This window comes from Epinephelus fuscoguttatus, linkage group LG5 (genome assembly GCF_011397635.1).
Source record: "Epinephelus fuscoguttatus linkage group LG5, E.fuscoguttatus.final_Chr_v1".
Taxonomy (NCBI): Eukaryota; Metazoa; Chordata; class Actinopteri; order Perciformes; family Serranidae; genus Epinephelus; species Epinephelus fuscoguttatus.
The window spans coordinates 599,236-616,439 of NC_064756.1; the positions used below are offsets into that span (position 1 = coordinate 599,236).

At 39.1% G+C, this 17,204-nt stretch overlaps 1 protein-coding gene across 1 annotated transcript; it reads right to left on the reverse strand.

Moving 5' to 3' along the window:
• Window positions 1-1,341: 1,341 nt before the first annotated feature.
• ap2m1b (adaptor related protein complex 2 subunit mu 1b) lies at window positions 1,342-9,670 on the reverse strand. Its single transcript, XM_049575831.1, is given in 7 exon segments — window positions 1,342-2,192; window positions 3,196-3,340; window positions 7,346-7,567; window positions 7,884-7,949; window positions 8,291-8,435; window positions 9,310-9,478; window positions 9,597-9,670. Coding segments are annotated over 7 exon segments (837 nt in total). The 3' UTR covers window positions 1,342-2,176.
• Window positions 9,671-17,204: the final 7,534 nt, after the last annotated feature.

The following is a 17,204-nucleotide window of genomic DNA, read 5'->3' on the forward strand; positions in this document are numbered from 1 at the left end:
CCCAGAGTGAAGGCAAAGGGGCCAACAAGTGCTAAACACCTCTGGGAACTCCTTCAAGACCGTTGGAAACCATTTCAGGTGACTACCTCTTGAAGCTCATGGAGAGAATGCCAAGAGTGTGCAAAGCAGTAATCAGAGCAAAGGGTGGCTATTTTGAAGAAACTAGAATATAAAACATGTTTTCAGTTATTTCACCTTTTTTTGTTAAGTACATAACTCCACATGTGTTCATTCATAGTTTTGATGCCTTCAGTGAGAATCTACAATGTAAATAGTCATGAAAATAAAGAAAACGCATTGAATGAGAAGGTGTGTCCAAACTTTTGGCCTGTACTGTATATATATATATATATATACATATATATGTATATATATATATATATAAATATATAACTTTAAATGTGTATTTAACTTGCATATTTGCACAAGTTACATTTTTATACACTGTTTTATAGTATATATTTCATATATGACATATTGTTTGATAACTCATGTGTATATATAAAACTTGTATATGTTGTTATATATACATTACTTTATACTTCATATTTCATATATAACATACATTCTGTTTGATAAGTTACATAAATTGTAGATAACATACATTACATGTTAAATTAGAGCATAATCTATAAATCTTTCACATTGTATATTCTGTATGTTAAAGAATAAACATCTTATTTATATTAAACGTTTTATTGTCTATATTTTATATATCACATCTTATATTTCATATAATACACAACTTTAATATGTAACTTTTATTATTTATATAACTTAATATACAACATGTATTTATGTCTCTGTATGTTATAATTAAAATTCAACACACGTGTGTATATGTTTTATATTTAACTTGTATATATTCTACAACTTGCTTTATTGAATATAGTTTATATTATAAATATACATTTCATATATAACTTATATTCCCATTTTGTTTAAAAACTTACATAACTTGTAGATAATACATATTTATATACGTAAACACACAATATACATCTTATTGTACATCATTTATTTATATATATATATATATATATATATATATATATATATATATGTATGTATGTATATGTATGTATAAATATATATATTTATATATATATATATAAAACTTCTATATAACACACAGCTGCAGCGTTTTATTGAATATAATAATCATGTTTTCTGTTTTTCTTCCTTCAGTTGTTTTTCTTCCACTTTATTTTTCTCATGTTTCATTTTTAAATCTGTTTTTTTTTATGACTCAGTGAAAAAGACTTTATTAAAACCTTTTTTGAATCAGCGAGCTGTGTCAATAAAGTTTGGTTGAAGGATCAGAATCAGTCGTTCATCTGTCAAAATCATTTTATTAAGAAAAAACATTTGGAAAAAAAAACGACTATTCAAACATCAGGATACAAATCTGTAAAAATTTAACAACAATAACAACAAAGGACCAACAGGTTTAAGGTGTCTGAAGTGAGGCATGCTGGGTAAGCACAAAGACATCATGGGAAATGTAGGACCCGGGGTGTTTCTCAGAGTCAAGGAAGGATCCTGCAGAGACAGAGTCCTTCCTCTCATTCACTGGATCAGACTAACAAGTGTCCTCATGTGATCATCATTAACCCTCAGCAGACTGAGGAGGTTTCACTTGCTGTGACCAGTTTAACACTCTGTAATGTTGTTGGACAGTTTTAAACACGTGTGTCAGTATTGTCAGAGTCACGTGACTTTGGGCAGAATATATTTCTGGATCATATTAAGAGTAAAGCGCCCCATCTCTGCTGTGAATGATTCATTTAAACACTAACCCTCATCATGTGGCAGTGGACACATTATGAAGTGTCAATGAGGTTTCTGTCTGATACCGACCATGCAGTGTTTGTGATGAACGATGACATCAGCTGGAGGACTGTCTGGAATGTGATTGGCTGATCTGTGTCCCCACACAAAGCTCCGCCCCCTGGTCAAACACTGAACAAACAAACAAACAAACAAACAAACAAACAAACACACACACACACACACACACACACACACACACACACTGGTCTATAATAACGATGATGATGTCACGAGGCGTGTGGCGGCGGTCAACAGCGTGTCTCGTAGATGCCACTCCATCTGATGTAACAAACCCATCTGATGACATCATGGTTGCTGTAGTTGAGTTCTGGCTCGAACACCTTCAGACCTGAGGGAGCCTGAACGCCACACACATTGGGGGGGGGTTTAATTTGTTAATGTGTTTCAATGATTTAACTCAACTACTATATGTTTATGAATTATTTGTTGCAACGATTTTGACTAGCCTACTATTTGGATGTTGATTATTTGAAACACATTTTCTTGGGCCTATAAATGAACGCCACTGAATCATGAAAGTAATATCTCAAGGTTTTTTTTTGCATGTCATCCTCTGACCACCAGAGTGTGTAACACACAAGCGGTAAGAAGAGCACTGGCTTTCTGAAATAATCATCTTCTGAATAATATCACGTAACATTTAGCCATCATCTCACTTCCCTTCACTGATCAGAGTCGCTATGCTCTCTACGCTGCCGCCACAGCAGGTTTCCATGGCAATGCCTGTGAACTACAGAGATTAAATAGTCCGCTCAGCTGTGGCTTGTGAAAAACTGATTTTAACTGTAAAACACATTAAAGCACAAATAATTGATTTAATATTAATGTCTTTGGTAAGTGACCATGGTCTAAGTAAGAGTTAATGCCCGACGAGGTGTCCATTATCAGGAATGAATGGACTTTATCGCATCGTCCATTAATTCCTGATAATGGACACCTCATCGGGCATTAACTCTTACTTATTTTTATTACGTATTTGAATTTAGTTTATAAGTGTATTACTTTATTATACATTTAATTAAAAAATGTAATGCTTATTCTTTACACTCATTTGAAATTTATTTTTTAATATATTTATTTCCCATTTAATGTTTCTTTATTTTACATAAACTTTTAATGTATTTTTTTTTACACTTATTTTAAATTCGTTTTTGAATGTATTTCCTTTATTTCACAATTCATTATTTATTTATTTGAAAAGATTTTTTTTTTTTAAATTGTATTTTACTTTTAATCCATCAATGTATTATTAATTTTTGTATTTATCATTTATTTCCATGAGTTAAATCAAACATATATATTTATGTTCATTAACTGCAGTGTGTGACACGTTCACCTCACCTTTTGCCTACATCCTCTGAACTTCCTCCTTTGCCCTGCTTGTCGATGACAATCTTGTCGTTCATCCAGAACTTACACTCTGGCATCCCGCTCAGGTAACTCTTCATCACCACGTGCCCCGACAAGTGAGCGCTGAGCACCTGACCTGCACACATACACACACAGACGGTCAGGTGTGGGTGAGGATGGTGTGATGGCACCCTCTGGTGGATCACTGTAACACTCAGCTGCTCCTCACTAAACAACTATGTTGCCCTTTCCTGCCATAGACATATATACGTAGACGCCGTATCGAGTGGGTTTGCCCGCTGCTGCGATACGTCAACGTCGCCGCCATATTGGATGTGGCAAGGCTGCGCTGTAAACTAATACAAGTGAATGGACTTAATTTCATAAGGCGCCTTTCTACAAAGAGATTTACGTTAATGCTTCTCGTTTATTCATTCACACACACACTAATATACTTGGGAAACAGTTAGGCACCAAAAACAATGTATTTGATCTTCTCAGATGGCTAAGATAAGAACTTTATTGATCCCACACAGGAGTAATGCACCTTACATCAGCTATAGAGAACAAGGTAGTGCCGGAAAACAATACACAGTATATATATATATATATATATATATATATATATATATATATAATAAAACAAGTACAGAGTACACACATTATATATATATATATATATATATATCTCCTTGAGAAAGTAGTCACAGACCAGCTGTGTGATTTTCTCCATGATAATAATCTATTTGAGGAATTTCAGTCAGGATTTAGAGTGCATCATAGCACTGAGACAGCTCTAGTTAAAATTACAAATGACCTTCTGATTGCTTCAGACAAAGGACTCGTCTCTGTACTTGTTTTATTAGATCTTAGTGCGGCGTTTGACACAATTGACCATCAAATTCTACTGCAGAGACTGGATCACTTAATTGGCCTAAAAGGTTCTGCACTGAGCTGGTTTAAATCTTATTTATCTGATCGTTTTCAGTTTGTTGACGTTCATAATGAATCGTCCTTACGTAAGTTTGTTTTGGAGTTCCGCAAGGTTCTGTGCTCGGACCAATCCTATTTACTCTATATATGCTTCCTTTAGGTAACATCATTAGAAATCACTCTATAAATTTCCATTGTTATGCGGATGATACTCAGTTGTATTTATCAATGAAGCCAGAAGAAAGTAATCAATTAACTAAACTCCATAACTGCCTTAAAGACATAAAAACCTGGATGAGCACCAATTTCCTGATGTTAAATTCAGACAAAACTGAAGTTATTGTTCTTGGCCCCAAACAACTCAGAGACTCTTTATCTGATGACATAGTTTCTCTAGATGGCATTGCTCTGGCCTCTAGCACGACCGTAAGAAACCTCGGAGTAATATTTGATCAAGATTTGTCTTTTAATTCTCATTTAAAACAAACCTCACGGACTGCATTTTTTCATCTGCGTAATATTGTGAAAATTAGGCCTATCCTGACCCGAAAGATGCAGAAAAATTGGTCCACGCTTTTGTTACCTCAAGGCTGGATTACTGTAACTCTCTATTATCAGGTAGCTCTAGTAAGTCCTTAAAAACTCTCCAGCTAATTCAGAATGCAGCAGCACGTGTACTAACAGGAACTAAGAAACGAGATCATATTTCTCCTGTTTTAGCTTCTCTGCACTGGCTCACTGTAAAATCCAGAATTGAATTTAAAACCCTACTGTTAACTTATAAAGCTCTAAATGGTCAAGCTCCGTCATATCTTAGAGAGCTCATAGTGCCATATTATCCCACCAGAACACTGCGCTCTGAGAACGCAGGGTTACTCGTGGTCCCTAAAGTCTCCAAAAGTAGATCAGGAGCCAGAGCCTTCAGCTATCAGGCTCCTCTCCTGTGGAATCATCTTCCTGTTACGGTCCGGGAGGCAGACACCGTCTCCACATTTAAGACTAGACTTAAGACTTTCCTCTTTGATAAAGCTTATAGTTAGGGCTGGCTCAGGCTTGCCCTGTACCAGCCCCTAGTTAGGCTGACTTAGGCCTAGTCTGCCGGAGGACCCCTCTATAATACACCGGGCACCTTCTCTCCTTTTCTCTCTCTCTCTCTCTCTCTCTCTCTCAAGTTCAAGTTCAAGCTGCTTTATTGGCATGACTGCATTCAAAACAATGTTGCCAAAGCATATTAACACAAATATAACGAGCATAAACAATAACAATACATTTATAATAATTGCAATTAAAAAACAAACAAACAAACATGGAGAGCATGGGTGGCTATGGCAGGGTAAAAGTCATCAAGAAATGAATTTATACAACAGATTAATTATCAATATATAAACAATTATCAATCATCATGTGTGATGTGAAGTTGATGGCAGGCTGTTACATATTTTGCCGCCAGTACACAACAGTCCTCCCTCTCTCCCAGTAGGACCGGAAGTTTCTCTAAGTTATTCAAGTGCAAGAACTCTGGGAATATCTTTATTATTTTTGCAAAATACTCTTCTCTAATGCATTTGTCACACTGAGTTAAGGAGTGCAGCTCAGTCTCTACTGTTCCCTGGTCACAGTGAGAACACAACCTCTCCTCTCTGGGCAGCCAGCTCTGTTTGCGTCGGCCGACTTCTACTGCCAGGTTGTGCTCACTCAGTCTGTACTTGTCATCGTTTTACTCATATTCCTATCAGGCACTGTGCTCAGGTAGGTTGCCACAGAGTACTGTCTGTTGAGGGCTTTATACGTTTCCATTTTGCTCTGGGATTTTATTAGTTCTGTCCAATATTCTCTGTATTTTTCTTTTTCTTTGTCATAATGTGGTTGGGTCTAATTTTCGGGGGACATGTGTCCTGATGCTGAGGTGGTTGTGATGTAGTGACCTGAGTGGTTGAAGGTTCGGTCAGACTCTGGACAAGCAGGTAGAGGACTCCTTGTGGGTTCAGCTCCTGGCAGCATAAGGCTTTATAGGAAAGTGAGAGTGGGTCACTTGTTTTAATGTGGTTCCAGAAATTTAGGGCTCGTTTTTTAATATTTAACAGTAGAGGATATTGGCCTAGTTCGGCTCTGCATGCAGAGTTTGGAGTTCTTCTCTGCACCTGGAGGAGACTTCTGCAGAACTCTGCATGCAGGATTTCAATTGGATGTTTGTCCCATTTTGTCCAGTCTTGCTGAGTTTGTGCACCCCACACCTCGCTGCCGTACAATGCAATGGGTTCGATGATTGATTTGAATATTGTGAGCCATGTTTTTATTGGTAGTTCAGTGTTTATTGATCTCTTGATGGCATAGTAAGCCCTTTTTGCTTTGTCTTTTAGATCATTCACAGCCATGTTAAAATTCCATGTGTTTGAAATGTTTAGTCCTAAATATGTATAATGGTTTGTTTGTTCAATGAAGTTTTTTCCAATTTTGAAACAGTTATTGTTTCTCTGTAATCTCTCTCTCTCTCTCTCTCTCTCTCTCTCTCTCGTATCCTATTACTGCATCTTGCTAACTCGGCCATTCTGGATGTCACTAACTCGGCTTCTTCTCCGGAGCCTTTGTGCTCCACTGTCTCTCAGATTAACTCATATCATATATAACTATATATATATATATATATATATATATATATATAGTTATAGATATATATATATATATATATATATATATATATATATATACACATATATGTTGGTTACGCCAACAGTAACCTGTACTCTCTGAATAACTGCATGCATGCATATATATATATATATATATATATATATATATAGTGCCGGAAAACAATGCACAGTATATATACTGTGTATTGTTTTCCGGCACTACCTTGTTCTCTATAGCTGATGTAAGGTGCATTAACAGTGCAGTAACCACTAGTGACAGTCATTACGGGGAAGACCGTCAGGGGGCCCCTGGGCCCTGGAGCAACCGTTCCCATGTCCCCACAGCAGCTCTGCTGATAGACACATTTCATGGAAGAATTGAATGGTTTCTGCTCTTAGTGCTGTTAAAGATGAATTTCCTGTTTAATTTTAAGGGTGCCTGGACATGTATGTGCAATAGTTTCAGGACCCGCATCAGTGGTAGAGTGCTATGTCAGTTACCTCGTGGGGAGGTTGACATGTGTGAGGACAGTTACCTTGCGGGGACAGGAGCAGTTGACATGTGTGAGGACAGTTACCTTGCGGGGACAGGAACAGGTTGACGCTCTCCAACACATCCAGGTGGAGCTTGTTCCGTCTGTCCTTGATTCCTTCCCGCCTCCAGCCGATCTGACCCGTCACCTGACAGGTGATCTGAGACTACTCCTCTTTGGTCTGTGGGCGGAGACAAACGTCTGACTGGCTGCTGGATCGGGCGTCAACGTCACCGCCATATTGGAGAAATATGAACGCTAACAGGTCTGTTTATTTAGGAGGACCGCAGGACAGTGTGAGTCTCTGATTCGGCGGTGAGGTTGACACATCGCTGTGACATCACAGACTGTAAATAAAGATGGATGACATGTCTCCATTTTGTCCCCACAATGAAGCCAAACTTTGGACATGGCCACCGCCATCTTGCTCTGGTGGTGATTCTGGTCATTTGGAGCCAGAATCTGTGCAGGAGAGGCCCCGCCCACACACCTGTCCGACCACTAGTGAGCAGCCCTCTGATTGGCTCACACAGCTGTCAGTCATGATGTCACATCTCCTTTTAACAGTGTCAGGTAACTGAACCAATGATGATGATGATGATGATGGTGATGATGATGATGAGCTCAGGTCTCTGAGTTCTGAGGGTAACTGCAGGACACACACACACACACACACACACACAAACAAACAAACAAACAAACAAACAGCAGCTTGGCGTCGGCTCCCGTCGGCGCTGTATTTTCTTTAGGTTTTGATTTTCTCATCCAACGCTTACAAAAATCAAAACCTAAAAAAACCACAGAGCGGCAGAAAGACGGCGGTGTCACGTGGCGGAGGGACCACTTCCTGTTGGAGTTTAAACACCTGACCTTTGATCTGTCACAGCTTCCTGTCCCTCCCTTTCAGAGTAAAAGTTTACCGTCCGGCAGCTCGTAGATGTGCACGAAGTTGTTCTCGACGTTCTCCTCGCTAAGCGGACATGACGTCACATATCTTGTAGAAGAACTGGAACACTGTGGTGGCATCGACGTTCCGCTGAGTGATGGCCGCCAGCCGGATGCTAGAGCGCTTCACGTGGAAGAAGCTGGTGCGGCGGTGGATGACCTTGTCTCGGAGGCATCCACGGCGATCCTCCTGGACAGAGACAACACGGGACCACTGCAGTACAACTGCAGGCTCTCAGTGTGTGACAACATTATGGGATGGATCCCTGCAGAGACAGAGATCAGGATTAGGATCAGGGTCAACAAACTCTGAGCCTGAGCTGAGAAACAGAACAGCTGATCACAATCAGTTCAATCAGCCTGAGGGAAGCGTGCTCACGGTGAGCTTATAAAGACATCATCAGTAGAGTGCAGATAACATGATTCTCAGAGACAGGAAGCAGAACTTGTTTCATCCCAACTGAAGACATGAAACAAATCTCTTGCGTCAGCTGCAGCTGAACAGCGTGAGGTGTGATGGGAACAGACTGCAGAGTTAATAGGTAATGTGAGGTGATGTGATGTCATGTGATGAGGTCATGTGTCTAACATACAGAAACATGTTTCTATCTTAACAGTGTTCATATATTTGAACCGCGGAGTCTTTGAATATATGAAAAGTATTCATGAATCACTGCATCATGTATCCACGTAGATTCATTTCTCATTAACACTGACAAACCTGCAGTTCTTTTTTTAAACATTATTTTTGGGGCTTTGTTCCCTGATTTATGTCCAGGGAAAACCACAACAAGGGTCCAAAGTCTTTTCAGAGCCAGAGACACTTTTCTTACGGGCCGACAAACCGCTGTCTCTCTGATGTGTTCAGTGTCTCTGATGTTATAAAGAAAAGAATCAAAGGACAATGCATAAAATGTGCTGTGATGATAATGTAAATCCAGGATGTGTCATATGTGATATATGTGGGTGGAACAGATTGTTAGATAAATGACAGAGTGTGAGGTCAAACAGTATCTTTCATACAGACACTCCTCCAGGGAGACATCCAAACAGGCTCTAATCACCTTCTCCTTACACAACAGCCTCTGAATACACTGGGCCTCAACCTCCACCACTTCATTCACTAAAGGACACGCCATGTTTCTACTTCCTGCTACACGCTCAGCCTCAGGCTGACATGAAGCAAACCTGTGACTCAGCAGGTTAGCTTCATGGAGCATGTTGCCATAGTAACTGACTCAGGGTTACACTGAACTGGCTTTGTGAAATGGAAAACTCAGAGTTTCATCTCAGGCTGAACAAACTCAGAGTTTCACTGCTCCCTTTTGTCATGGTGACCTGCAGGACTCACCCGATGTCATCGCGGTACACCCTGGAGATCAGCAGCTCCTCCTTGTGGGTATAGATGAAGAGTCCTCCAATCATGACCGACAGCCGTCACTCAGACGCAGCTGATCATGAAGAGTCACTGCGGCACAGAGAGGAAGAGGAGGATGAAGACGATCTGACAGAGTGTCAGGTAATAAAACAGATCCTGATATAAAACAGATCCTGATATAAAACAGATCCTGATGATAAAACAGATCCTGATGATAAAACAGATCCTGATGATAAAACAGATCCTGATGATAAAACAGATCCTGATGATAAAACAGATCCTGATATAAAACAGATCCTGATGATAAAACAAATCCTGATATAAAACAAATCCTGATATAAAACAGATCCTGATGATAAAACAAATCCTGATATAAAACAGATCCTGATATAAAACAAATCCTGATATAAAACAGATCCTGATGATAAAACAAATCCTGATATAAAACAGATCCTGATATAAAACAAATCCTGATATAAAACAGATCCTGATATAAAACAAATCCTGATATAAAACAAATCCTGATATAAAACAGATCCTGATGATAAAACAAATCCTGATATAAAACAGATCCTGATATAAAACAAATCCTGATATAAAACAAATCCTGATATAAAACAGATCCTGATGATAAAACAAATCCTGATGATAAAACAGATCCTGATGATAAAACAAATCCTGATGATAAAACAGATCCTGATGATAAAACAAATCCTGATGATAAAACAAATCCTGATATAAAACAGATCCTGGTGATAAAACAAATCCTGATGATAAAACAGATCCTGATATAAAACAGATCCTGGTGATAAAACAGATCCTGGTGATAAAACAGATCCTGATATAAAACAGATCCTGATGATAAAACAGATCCTGGTGATAAAACAGATCCTGATGATAAAACAGATCCTGATGATAAAACAGATCCTGATATAAAACAGATCCTGATGATAAAACAGATCCTGGTGATAAAACAGATCCTGATATAAAACAGATCCTGATGATAAAACAGATCCTGATATAAAACAGATCCTAATGATAAAACAGATCCTGATGATAAAACAGATCCTGATATAAAACAGATCCTGATGATAAAACAGATCCTGATATAAAACAGATCCTAATGATAAAACAGATCCTGATATAAAACAGATCCTGGTGATAAAACAGATCCTAATATAAAACAGATCCTGATATAAAACAAATCCTGATGATAAAACAGATCCTGATGATAAAACAGATCCTGATAACAGATCCTGATATAAAACAGATCCTGATGATAAAACAGATCCTGATGATAAAACAGATCCTAATGATAAAACAAATCCTGATGATAAAACAGATCCTGATATAAAACAGATCCTGATAACAGATCCTGATATAAAACAGATCCTGATGATAAAACAGATCCTAATGATAAAACAGATCCTGGTGATAAAAAAGATCCTGGTGATAAAACAGATCCTGATATAAAACAAATCCTGATGATAAAACAGATCCTGATGATAAAACAGATCCTGATATAAAACAGATCCTGATATAAAACAGATCCTGATGATAAAACAGATCCTGATGATAAAACAGATCCTGATATAAAACAGATCCTGGTGATAAAACAGATCCTGATATAAAACAGATCCTGATATAAAACAAATCCTGATGATAAAACAGATCCTGATGATAAAACAGATCCTGATAACAGATCCTGATATAAAACAGATCCTGATGATAAAACAGATCCTAATGATAAAACAGATCCTGATATAAAACAGATCCTGATATAAAACAAATCCTGATGATAAAACAGATCCTGATGATAAAACAGATCCTGATAACAGATCCTGATATAAAACAGATCCTGATGATAAAACAGATCCTAATGATAAAACAGATCCTGATGATAAAACAGATCCTAATGATAAAACAAATCCTGATGATAAAACAGATCCTGATAACAGATCCTGATGATAAAACAGATCCTGATATAAAACAGATCCTGATATAAAACAGATCCTGATAACAGATCCTGATATAAAACAGATCCTGATGATAAAACAGATCCTGATGATAAAACAGATCCTGATATAAAACAGATCCTGATATAAAACAGATCCTGATGATAAAACAGATCCTGATAACAGATCCTGATATAAAACAGATCCTGATGATAAAACAGATCCTGATGATATAACAGATCCTGATATAAAACAGATCCTGATATAAAACAGATCCTGATGATAAAACAGATCCTGATAACAGATCCTGATATAAAACAGATCCTGATGATAAAACAGATCCTGATGATAAAACAGATCCTGATAACAGATCCTGATATAAAACAGATCCTGATGATAAAACAGATCCTGATATAAAACAGATCCTGATAACAGATCCTGATATAAAACAGATCCTGATGATAAAACAGATCCTGATATAAGACAGATCCTGATATAAAACAGATCCTGATGATAAAACAGATCCTAATGATAAAACAGATCCTGATATAAAACAGATCCTGGTGATAAAACAGATCCTAATATAAAACAGATCCTGATATAAAACAAATCCTGATGATAAAACAGATCCTGATGATAAAACAGATCCTGATATAAAACAGATCCTGATATAAAACAGATCCTGATATAAAACAGATCCTGATGATAAAACAGATCCTGATATAAAACAGATCCTGATGATAAAACAGATCCTGATGATAAAACAGATCCTGATAACAGATCCTGATATAAAACAGATCCTGATGATAAAACAGATCCTGATATAAAACAGATCCTGATAACAGATCCTGATATAAAACAGATCCTGATGATAAAACAGATCCTGATATAAAACAGATCCTGATATAAAACAAATCCTGATGATAAAACAGATCCTGATGATAAAACAGATCCTGATATAAAACAGATCCTGATGATAAAACAGATCCTGATATAAGACAGATCCTGATATAAAACAAATCCTGATATAAAACAGATCCTGATGATAAAACAGATCCTGATAACAGATCCTGATATAAAACAGATCCTGATGATAAAACAGATCCTAATGATAAAACAGATCCTGATATAAAACAGATCCTGATATAAAACAAATCCTGATGATAAAACAGATCCTGATGATAAAACAGATCCTGATAACAGATCCTGATATAAAACAGATCCTGATGATAAAACAGATCCTAATGATAAAACAGATCCTGATGATAAAACAGATCCTAATGATAAAACAAATCCTGATGATAAAACAGATCCTGATAACAGATCCTGATGATAAAACAGATCCTGATATAAAACAGATCCTGATATAAAACAGATCCTGACATAAAACAGATCCTGATGATAAAACAGATCCTGATGATAAAACAGATCCTGATATAAAACAGATCCTGATATAAAACAGATCCTGATGATAAAACAGATCCTGATAACAGATCCTGATATAAAACAGATCCTGATGATAAAACAGATCCTGATGATAAAACAGATCCTGATAACAGATCCTGATATAAAACAGATCCTGATATAAAACAGATCCTGATGATAAAACAGATCCTGATACAAGATCCTTTTATCAAACAGAGCCTGATGATAAAACAGATCCTGATGATAAAACAGATCCTGATAACAGATCTGATATAAAACAGATCCTGATGATAAATAATGATAAAACAGATCCTGATGATAAAACAGATCCTGATATAAAACAGATCCTGATGATAAAACAGATCCTGATGATAAAACAGATCCTGATATAAAACAGATCCTGATGATAAAACAGATCCTGATGATAAAACAGATCCTGATATAAAACAGATCCTGATGATAAAACAGATCCTGATATAAAACAGATCCTGATATAAAACAGATCCTGATGATAAAATCTAAGATGAAATCTGTGTTTACATTTTTATGTGATTTTCATATTTTCTGACTAAACTAATCAATATGACAGCATACTTGATCTTCAGATGGTGAAGGTTATCTGCACCAGTTTAACAGTTGTAAATAATCAACGTGCTTGAGAGCATCAAAAGAGATGTTGAGCTTCTCAAATGATGATCAGTGTGTGTGTTCATAAATCATTAAACCTGTCACACACTGCTGGAGACACACACACACACACACATCATTTCATACACCTTGAGTCTGAAAACACAGACAGAAAACATCAGGACTAAAGGTGAATAAACATTTTTAATTTTTGTCGACTAAAATCTTTTAAATTTTTTGAAGTTTCAACTAAAATATTTGCGTTTTTGTCAACTAAAACTGTGAAGGATAAAAAGGACTAAAATGTGACTGACACTAATAAACATGTTCGTCAGAATGAACACTGACGGTAGCTCAATTATGTTTCATATGAAAACAAGTTTCAGCTGGAAAATGAACCTGTAAAACAACGAACACTACAATGAACTGATGGCTGCTGTCTGCGCTGTAAAATCAAAATGAATATATTTGTCATGTGATGTGTTGGGCCTTCAGTGTCAGTTCTGACTCTGATTCTGGATCACCGTGATTGTTTTTATTATTTATTTATTTACTGACTTTATACAAACTGTCATGTTAATGTGTGTTCGATTAGCTGTTCACTGTCCCTTTAACATCACAGCTGCTAGTTAGCATGTTAGCTTAGCTGCAGTTCAAACCAGCATACAACACTAGAAATGCTAACCATGTTAATATAAAACATAAGTATTAGTTGATGTCACTCTGCAGCGGTGAGAGCTCACACATCATGTTCCACCACCAAATCTCATCGTTTGAACGCATTCCGAAAATCTGACATTTTTATGTATTTTCATATTTTCTGACGAAACTAATCAATATCCCGACAGCATATTTTAACAGATGGTAATTTTAGGTTATTCTGGTACTTTCGGCACACAAATAAAAGAACATTCATTTCTCATTCCTGCAAGATTTACACGTTTAATGTTGAAAGTCGTTGTCGCTATCACTCTGGTACACTGAACGCTTTCCGAACTACATTTAAAAATCCGACATTTCAATGTATTTCCATAATTTTTGACTCAGCTAATCAATAATCCGGCGGGACATCTGAACAGATTGTAACCTTTAGTTCATCTGTTACTTTCGGCACACAAGTAAAAGAACATATAGTTTTAATTCCGGTGAGATTTACCCGTTAAGTGTTGAAAGTCGTTCCCGCCATCAAATCTGATCGACTGAATGCTTTCCGAACTACATTTAAAAATCCGACATTTTTACGTACTTTCATATATTTTCACTCAATATACACACACAACACGAGCGAACATTGTAACAGGTGGTAGTCGAGGTTCTGCTGGTGCTTTCGGCACACAAATAAACCAACAATCAACTGTCATTCCGGTGGATTTACCCGTTAAACATTAGGCTAATCACAGCAGCCTCAAGTTACCGCCCAGTCACGTAGCATAATTACGATGTGGATAAAAATGATCGGTGAGACAGTGAAACATTCGGCTGAAAAGTCGCACCAACACGTAACTGAGCTGCAGTTTGTATGCGCCGAATTGAAAAGTGGTGCCTATTGATTTATAGCCGATAATCGTTAACGACCTACTCGTTCGCTCTGCTATCGATCAGCGATACATCACTGGAAATCGGGTTTTTTAAATGGCCGTTCGTAGCTAGCTGTTAGCAACAGTTGCTAACGTTACCGCAGCAGACAGACGGTCACTTCCCGGCTGCTGCAGTGCAGGCAGGCAGACAGACAGACAGACAGATGGACAGACAGACGGTGTTACCCGTCCTCCGGGCTCTTACCGGCTCCGGTACCGGCTCCGCTGTGGCTCTCGGCTGCCTCACGAAGAACCTCGCGGGCCCCGCCGTCTCTCCACCCGGACATTTGACCGTGAAAAGCGGACGCTCCGGTCTCCTCCGGTCTCCTCCGGTCTGAGGCAAGATGTCGGCGGATGGAGCGGACCGTCAGCTGACGGCAGTCCCGGCCGGGCCGCGTCCCGTTCAGATCCACCGGCCTCCTTCACCGGGACTCCTCCGGTCTGCACGGAGCTGCGCTTTAACTCAACGCGTCTGCCGTTAACTCTGTCGGTCTCAGTCTCACACCGACGGTTTACCGAGTGCTGCTCCGCCGCTCTGACCGACCACCGTCACCGAGGAGGCGGGAGAGCGGATTGGGACGCATCCCTTCCTCCTCCCTCCCTTCCTACCTTCCTCCTCCTCCTCCTCCTCCTCCTCCTGTGAGAGGAGACAGGAGGCTCTCCATATGAATCCTGATCAGTTACATCACACTGACCTGAGATCAGCACGAGACTCGCACACACCTCATCAGACACTATGTTTCCTCAGACCTCAGATCATTTCACATACAGCAGGTCTGATCCTAGTCCTACACCTGATCCTAGTCCTACACCTGATCCTAGTCCTACACCTGATCCTAGTCCTACACCTGATCCTGGTCCTACACCTGATCCTAGTCCTACACCTGATCCTAGTCCTACACCTGATCCTGGTCCTACACCTGATCCTAGTCCTACACCTGATCCTAGTCCTACACCTGATCCTGGTCCTACACCTGATCCCGCTCCTACACCTGATCCTAGTCCTACACCTGATCCTGGTCCTACACCTGATCCTGCTCCTACACCTGATCCTAGTCCTACACCTGATCCTGGTCCTACACCTGATCCCGCTCCTACACCTGATCCTAGTCCTACACCTGATCCTGGTCCTACACCTGATCCTAGTCCTACACCTGATCCCGCTCCTACACCTGATCCTAGTCCTACACCTGATCCTAGTCCTACACCTGATCCTGGTCCTACACCTGATCCTAGTCCTACACCTGATCCCGCTCCTACACCTGATCCTGGTCCTACACCTGATCCTAGTCCTACACCTGATCCTGGTCCTACACCTGATCCTAGTCCTACACCTGATCCTGGTCCTACACCTGATCCTAGTCCTACACCTGATCCTGCTCCTACACCTGATCCTGGTCCAGATCCTTCACCTTGCATCACTTACACCTTCACGGTGCACACGCCTACAGTCACGTGATTAACCACTTAGTACTCACATCCTGTCCTGCAGTAAAAGTACTCACACTACAGTGTAGAAATACTTCCTGTCAGAGTCCTGCTGAGAGCTGATCCTGATGAACACACCTGTGATCCTGCAGAGAGCTGATCCTGATCCTGATAAACACACCTGTGATCCTGCAGAGAGCTGATCCTGATCCTGATAAACACACCTGTGATCCTGCAGAGAGCTGATCCTGATAAACACACCTGTGATCCTGCAGAGAGCTGATCCTGATAAACACACCTGTGATCCTGCAGAGAGCTGATCCTGATCCTGATAAACACACCTGTGATCCTACAGAGAGCTGATCCTGATAAACACACCTGTGATCCTGCAGAGAGCTGATCCTGATAAACACACCTGTGATCCTGCAGAGAGCTGATCCTGATAAACACACCTGTGATCCTACAGAGAGCTGATCCTGATAAACACACCTGTGATCCTGCAGAGAGCTGATCCTGATCCTGATAAACACACCTGTGATCCTACAGAGAGCTGATCCTGATAAACACAC